Source organism: Alligator sinensis, unplaced genomic scaffold (genome assembly GCF_000455745.1).
Source record: "Alligator sinensis unplaced genomic scaffold, ASM45574v1 scaffold1419_1, whole genome shotgun sequence".
Classification (NCBI taxonomy): domain Eukaryota; kingdom Metazoa; phylum Chordata; order Crocodylia; family Alligatoridae; genus Alligator; species Alligator sinensis.
In genome coordinates, this window is record NW_005843683.1 from 41414 (window position 1) to 49202 (window position 7789).

Below are 7789 nucleotides of genomic sequence, written 5' to 3' on the forward strand. Positions count from 1 at the left end.
AGGCGCCCCGCCCGCAGCAAGTGGAGCAGCAGCTGCAGGAGGAGCTGGTCCAGCACGGCGGGGCCCGGGGGCAGGAGGTGAAGCAGCCCCCGCGGGGCCCTCGCGCACCGCACCGCACCGCTGGCATCGGGGAATGAGCTCCCGGGGCCAGGGACCCAGGGCCAGTGCTACTAGGAGGCTGAGGACCCAGAGGAGGTCTGCACCTGCCTGCAAGAGCTCTGCTAGAACTGCAGCAGGAGCACCTGGTGGTGCTGGAGCAGGTCCTGGCCGTGCTGCTCCAGGAGATGAGGAACGCGGGCACCACATGGAGACGTGTCCCAAGGCAGTGACCCTGGTCGAGGGGTTTTGGCTGGGGCAGGCAGATGTGGAGAAACTCAGTGTGCGAGTGTTTCACCCTCATCATGGATGCTGCTGACCCCATCTCCATGTGCTTGGGGGATGTTTCCTCCCGCCCAGCCTCTCTCAGTCCCAGCCCCCTATGACACGTTCCTCTTGTTCCCAGGTCTCTGTGAGGGTGAAGGTCAAGGAGGGGACCTCAGACACGATGCAGCTCAATGGGGCACTGCAGGAGCCTAGTGATTCCTGGCCAGAGCAGCCACAGGCCAAATCTGCAGACATGTTTCTGGAGCTGTTGAGAACTTTTCCAGGAAGGCCGGGGGAGCGGGGCACCCTGAGCCCTGAGCGGAGCCAGCTGCAGAAGGGGCAGGGCAGGCTGGCAAGGCAGGGGGAGAGCACAGAGGTGAGCAGGGCATCAGCTCCACCTGGGGGGTGGGAGAGCAGCTGGGCCCACACCTGGGAGGACCCAGGGGCACTTTCAAGAGTTTGGGCAGTGGAGAGAGCTGAGGAGAAACAAGCTGCTGGTGATGGGGGCTGCAACTGCACCCAGGCAGCGTTCAGTGGAGCTTGCTCCTCAATGCCAATAGCCAAGGGTATTGGTATGGGAAGGCCTGGTCACAGTCATGGAGCCTGTGGCTCTAAAAGTGCTGCTTCAGAGAGCTGAGCACGTAGAACGTGATGAGCTGGACCAGGGCAGACACCTGCACCCCTATGTCCATGGCTGCCCCCACATCCCGTGTCAGTGAAGAGTGGGGCATTTTGCACCCTGTGTGTCATGGCCCAGCCTGGAGAGATCTGTTGTGCAGAGGGATCCTGGAGAGGGCGGTTGGGGCTGGAGGCAACTGAAATGGGAGACACTGATGGAGAAACGCTTGTGCCTGCAGCTCCGAGAGGCCTTTGAGGACGTGGCTGTGTACTTCACACGGGAGGAGTGGGAGCTTCTGGAGGATGCACAGAAGGGGCTGTACCGGGACCAGATGCTGAGGAACTGCCAAGCCCTTGTTTCCCTAGGTAAAGCCCTTTCCTGCTTCTCCCTGCAGCCATGTGAGCGCTGGTGCTTAGTGTGTTTTCCCTGCTTCTCCGTACTGTCTTCCTTGCAAACTTTTCCCTGGGGATTGAAATCCACATCCTCCCCACAGCTCCATGTGTGACCAGGCTGCTCTTGTGTTTCATACGGACATCTCCTGCTCCTTTTGATCTGGTCGCTTTCCCCTGAGTCTTCCTTGTTCTTGTCACCCCCAGTGTTTCCATATCCAGCCATATCTGGGCAAGGGGATCTTGCTTGCCTTTCTCAGCACGGTCATGCCATCTCCGATTCATTGGGCACACAAAATCACTGACAGATGTTCCTTGGGGAATGCTTTTTCTTTCCTTCTCCTCCCACCTAATGTGTCCTGTCCCACACGTCTAACACTCTGAGCATGCTCAGTCAGTGCTATCTTAATCCCCTTTCTCTTCCTTTGGTTACAACCCAGCTGAAGGTAATGGGTTCATCAGCCTCTGCTGCAACCACCCCTGAGATCTGCCTTTCCTCGACTCTGTCTCTAGTGACCCATGTACACGTGATGGAACCTGGGTACTTCTAGCACTGAGTCTGTGGAAGCTTCTGCCCACGTTCCTTTCTGACATCTTCATCTTCATAGGTCACAGGCTTTGGCTTGGCTGTGTTTACTTGGAGATCTGCTCTGAAGCTCACTTTACCGTTCTCAGAAGGTGTCTCATCCTCCTCCTGAAATCCCTCTGCATGTCAGATGCCTGATATGGCGATTTTAAAGGGGTGGGCTCAGTGTAGGGCTGGTGAAAGCCCACTGTCATTTCTAGAGGGTCTCTGATACAGGGGTTGTTCTGGCTTGTGGGCAGGGCAGGGGGATGTACCTTCTGCCAGGCCAATTTGCCTTTGTTCTCATCTCTCTTTCTTCCAGTTTTGCTGAAGGACTTCCTTAGGGAAGGACTCCAAGGCTTTCTCTAGCTCAGCAAAGACCATGTCGACCATTCTTATGTTACAGGCTTGCACGTGCTGTAAAAGGTGCCTCCCTCTCCCCTCAGTTGTCCATATCCATAACTCCTGGGACCTTTGTTGCAAATCCTGAAGGATTTGCCCACCCATGTGCTCATCTCCCTGCATGGGATGATTGCTGTCTTTGCCACTACTGTTCTTATAACATCTTCCCTTCCTCTACCCTGTTGAGGAGTGGCCCTCCCTCCCAGAGAGAAGTGTCATGGTCAGCCATCTGTCCTGAATTCTGTTCCCTGCCTCCAGGCCCAGCTTTAAACCTTCCCAGAGAAGAAACTCATTCCCATTACTTTGCCTGGAATTACACTGATAAGACAGATCTTATCCAGTCACCAGTGTGTCCAGACTCTACGTTTTGGTGCCTTGTAAATAGTGAAAACATCATCTTTCTGCTCTCTACCACAACACAGGTCACTGCATCTCCACACCTGTCCCTGGGAAAACTGTCACTGTCACACCCATTTTATACCTTGGCATTTATACAACTATCCCTCCACCACCTGGGTGACAAAGGCCAGAATCTATTGAAGGCTTCTCCCCCTGCAGCACCCTCTCTTTCATCGTAAACATTTAACCTCCTTTGTCCTTCAGGGTCCCAGTAGAATCCTTGAGATCATTGCATCCATTCCCCAAATCCCAGTTAGTTATTTTGCATCCAGTCTGCAGTCATGAACCCCTTTTAACTATTGCTCCAAACAGGATACCAAGGTCCCACACCTGACTTAATTCTCTGCATCCAGCAAGGACAGAAGGAGCTCTGGGTCAGTGATGAGGAAGGCCATCAGGACATTTCAAGGTCAGAGGACCTGTTGCCAGGTGAGTTGTCTCCTCCCCTGATTCCCCTCTCAGAACTGCTCGAACCGGCAGACCTCGCCTGTGCTGTCCTTTCAGGGTGCTGCCGTCCAGTAGCTTGTGTTGTTATGTGTCCAGGCAAGTGTTGTTTCCACGCACTGAAATACCAAGCTGTAGAGATGAGCAGCTGTTCCCCCCATCTCTTCCCCTAAATACAGCTGCAAGGGGACGGGCCAGTATGCTGTCTTGATTTTTAGGCACAGGTCTGGTGCCTCCCTGTGTTCCAGGTCGACCTGACCAGATGTTTTGAATCCTGGTCTCAGGCTGCATTGAATGGCTCACTGGGGTGTGTGGGATTCAGAAGCTTTCATGTGGGGGGGAAGCAGGTAGTAGATCTTTCTCTGGAAGCGGGTAGGAGGCACAGCCCTGCTCCTTCCAGGAGGGAGAGCCACAGCTCTAAGTCCTCACCTCCCAGAACAGTCCTTGGAGGCAGGAAGGGCTTTTGTACCAAGGAGAAGTAGCTGCTCCAGTGTAAAACTGTGCTCCCCACACACCCTTGACTGCTGGCAAGCCCCAGAAATCCATTGTGGGGCTGTTCACCCTGGTACCAGATGCTGCTCTCAGGACTGCTGGAGATCACAGGAGAGCAGTCTCACAAATGCCCTTTGGCTTCTGGAGCATGTTGGCCCAACCAGGTGGGGGGCTCGGTATCATCTCCTGGACACGCCAGTGCTGAGCACCAGAACAGCCCTCAGAGAGCTGCCGCCTTCCTTTATGCTGATTCTGCCTCTAGTCTCCTGGTCCCATTAGAGCAGGAAGCCATTGAGGTCCTGTCCTAACACACATGTAGTATATATGTTTCCCACAGCAGGGTCTGAGGGGATAGGGCTGACAGCTGGGCCAGAAACCCTGAGAGTCTGGGTCTGACCTCCAACGAGCCGGGAATATTAACCCCGCACAGGGACATGCTGCTCCCTCACCCCAGCACTTGGGGTTTGGCAGGAAGACCTTGTTCTCTTATCAAAAAATAAGTGCCAAGGCCCAGTTGTGCTCACAGCCCCATTGCAGTGGAGGGAATAGCAGTGTTGGCCTGTGCCATCAGGGCAGGGACTAACCTGGAGTTTCTCTTCCCCATGCAGGAGGTGCCTGGCTGCTGAGCAGAGCTGAGAAGCAGAGTCCTGAAGAAGGGCTGGCAAGCCTGGAGCAACCCTGGCATTTGGGCAAGATGGAGTCCCTGAGACCTGAGGAAGACCAGTGGCCCCAGAGCCAGTGGAGGCCCCAACAGCAGAGGGAGAATACAGCAGGGAAGCAGGCGCCATCTCCCCTGGAGCATGAGAGTGGAGAAAGGACAGAAGCCAGAGACAGCCCTGGGTTCAGGGAAGGATTTGTGGAGCTGAAGAGCCACAAGGGAAAGTTCCACTGTACAGAGACCCTAAATCTGAGCCGACCCAGTGGGGCAGGCCTCGAAGGGAAGTGGAAGCTCCCTGCCAAGCCCAGGGGCCAAGCCCACCCCTGCCCTCAGTGTCAGAAAAGCTTTAGCTGCCCTTTACTCCTGGCTCTGCACAGGAGAAGCCATGCTGGGGAGAAGCCCCACCTATGTGCCAAGTGTGAGAGGGGCTTCACCTCCCTCTCAACCCTGGCTCGGCACCGGTGCTTGCGCCCTGGGGAGAAGCCATATCGGTGTCCAGAGTGTGGGAAGAGCTTCACCCGGTCCTGCCGGCTGGCCATACACCAGCGTATCCACACTGGGGAGAAGCCACACCAGTGCTCTGACTGTGGGAAGAAATTCACCCATGCTTGCAGCCTGGCTGAACACCAGCGCATCCACACAGGGGAGAGGCCGTATCAGTGCTCTGTGTGTGGGAAGAGCTTCACCCAATCCTACCACCTGGCCCTGCACCACCGTATCCACACAGGGGAGAGGCCATATCAGTGCTCTGAGTGTGGGAAGAGCTTCACCCACTCCTCTAGCTTGGCCCGGCACCAGAGCATCCACACAGGGGAGAAGCCACATCAGTGCTCTGAGTGTGGGAAGAGCTTCACCCACTCCTCTAGCTTGGCCCGGCACCAGAGCATCCACACAGGGGAGAAGCCGTATCAGTGCTCTGTGTGTGGAAAGAAATTTACCCACTCCTCCAACCTGGCCCAGCACCAGTACGTCCACACAAGGAAGAGGCGACATGAGGCCTTTGAGTTTGGAAGAACTTTACCCACTCCTTCAGCTTGGCCCAGGGCGGGAGTGGCCACACAGGAGAGAAGCCACATCGGTGCTCTGACTGTGGGAAGAGGTTCGCTAGTTCCTACCACCTCACCACATACCAGCATATCCACACAGGGAAGAAGTCCCATTAATGTGGGAAGAGTTTCACCCCATATTCCAACTTCACCCAGCACCACCACATTCACATAGCAGAGAAGCCCCATTAGTGCTCATTGTGTAGGAAGAGCTTTACTCATTCCTTTATCCTGGCCAATCACCAGCGTAAGCACACAAGGGAGAAGCCACATCAGGGCTTTGAGTGTGGACGGAGCATCATCCAGTCTTTCCTCCTTGCCCAGCACCAGCGCATGCAGCCGGTGGGGAATCCACACCAGTTCCTTGAGTGTGGGAAGAGATTCCGTGAATCCTCCAGTCAAGCCAAACACCAACGCATCCACAAAGGGGAGGAGCCACATTATTGTTCTGTGTAGAAGAGATTCAGAGATTCCTCCAGCCTCCGCTAGCACCAGCGCTTCCACATCAGGGAGGAGCCAGATTGGTGCTCTGCATGTGAGAATAGTTTCCACGACTCCTGCACTCCAGCCAAACACTAGCACATCCACACCTGGGATCATCCATAATTCTGCCAGCAGTGCAGGGAGGGCTTAGGGATGCCCACCTGCTCAGCTCCCACCAGTGGCTGCATTTAGGCAAGCAGCCTCATGCTACTGGAGTGCAGAAAGACTTTCTGGAGCCTTTGAGCCATGTAGGGCACCACAGAACAAGGACCCAGAGGCTGGTCTTGAAGGTTGCATTGGGGGAGGGGCTAAAAGGAAACACTTGGGGCCAGTGCCAGGCCAGATCCTGGGGGAACCAATGAGATGATCTTTTATCAGCCTTGGAGCCTGTGCCTTCCCCGTTGTAGTCTAGAAACAGCCGGTGCTCCCAGGGGAGAAGAAGCGCCTTCCTAATAGGATGTTTTCTCCAAGAGAGCTGCCTCCAAAAGCCCCCAGGGCCTGTCCTTGGTCACCTCCCTTACCCAATGGGGTCTGCAAGAAGCTGCTGGTGCCACCCCATGAGCCCAACTTGGCATGTTTTGCTTCTCATCCTCTCTCCAGAGCTCAGCACCCCCAGGTGCCTGCTGCTCTCCTACTTTCTTGCCCTTCATGGCAGTCTCTGTAATGCAGTCTGTGCTCAGAAAGCACCAGCACTGAACACAGTAATCCCTGTGGCTGGGCTCTGTCCTCTCCGGAGCTGGGAGATGGGAACCGACCAGGGCCCAGAACTCTTTCCAGGGCAGATCTCCATCCTTTCTCAGCCCCATCACTTTGCCAAGGATTTGCTGTGGTCCAGGCTTTGTTGCAAACACTCAGACACAGGAGTTGGTCACACTTGAGGTGTTACTCCCCTGTACTGCTGTGCAGCAAGGACCCTGCCTTTTGGAAGGAGCCTGTGGTCGGAGGCCAGTGGAGTGCCTTTTCTGGGGGAAATGTGGGCGGGGGGAAGGAGGGGCAGCCTGTGGCAAGTCCTCTCCTGTGGAAAGGTGTGGGGGTATGAGGACATCCTCTGAGTGAAATGCAGCATGTTGTCATTTCTGGGAAGTGTTCCCTGATTGCTAGTATCCAAATACACCGTGTCCCGTGTAGAGGAACTTGCTTTGGATTCTCTTGTTCTTGTCCAGATAAAATACAGCCCCCAGAGACATCCTGGGTATAAGAACCTGGGATCCTGCTCCAGCTCTGGCAATAGGGCTTCCTGCTGTCCAGCCACCAAACAGCCCTGGCTGGGAGCAGGGAAACAGGTCACTCTGGGGCACTGGGCCAGCTGGAAAGGCAGACTGGGAGACCTGCTTGGTTTGCAAGCACAACACTCAGCCCCTGCTCATCAGACAGGTAGCCACCCAGATCTCCAAGCTGCACCTGTCTCCTCACTAGAGAGAGAGCCAGGCCCCAGGGTAGGGCAGACACATGTGGGCATGAGCACACACTAGACTCACTTGTCCCCTTTCTCCTGGTCCAGGGAAACTTGTTGCCTCTCTTGTCCTGTGCCAAACACCCTCCAGGTTCTCCATGGACCTCAGCATCATCCTCCAACTGGGTTCGCAGGGCTGGATCCTGTTTAGGGAATAATGCTGCCAAAGCTTTCCCGAAAGAAATGCCAGAATGTGGGGAGGTGGGGCCTCAACGTGAGGCTGCACAGCCACTGGTTGGGGTGACACGGGCGTAGCTGTGCCTGCGTTCTGCTCGGGGTCATTCCAGGTTTCTGGGCTTTGCCAGTTGCCACACAGAGCTCGGTGGGAATCCCACCACCCACCCCTTTCTGCTACATGTGCCAGGGAGTGTCCTGTTTTTAAGCCTTCCTCTGAGGTACTGGGTACAACCATGTGTGGGTCACATACGTGCCACCCAGCTGGGGGGTGGAATGGGGGGCTTGCATGCAGTGGCATG

The 7789-nt window shown here is 55.6% G+C and overlaps 1 protein-coding gene across 2 annotated transcripts in view; it reads left to right on the plus strand.

Moving 5' to 3' along the window:
* LOC112548888 (zinc finger protein 679-like) overlaps window positions 1–7497 on the plus strand; it is an 8102-nt gene extending 605 nt beyond the window's left edge. The window contains exons 1-5 of one of the 2 annotated variants that reach the window (XM_025195663.1): window positions 15–77; window positions 503–739; window positions 1221–1347; window positions 3050–3166; window positions 4282–7497. In XM_025195663.1, the coding sequence (XP_025051448.1) occupies window positions 545–739; window positions 1221–1347; window positions 3050–3166; window positions 4282–5552 (1710 nt within the window). In that variant the 5' untranslated portion in view covers window positions 15–77; window positions 503–544 and the 3' untranslated portion in view covers window positions 5553–7497. Of the gene's footprint in view, window positions 1–14; window positions 78–502; window positions 740–1220; window positions 1348–3049; window positions 3167–4281 lie in introns of those variants that run through there. The other variant, XM_025195662.1, reaches the window with a different exon arrangement.
* Window positions 7498–7789: the final 292 nt, after the last annotated feature.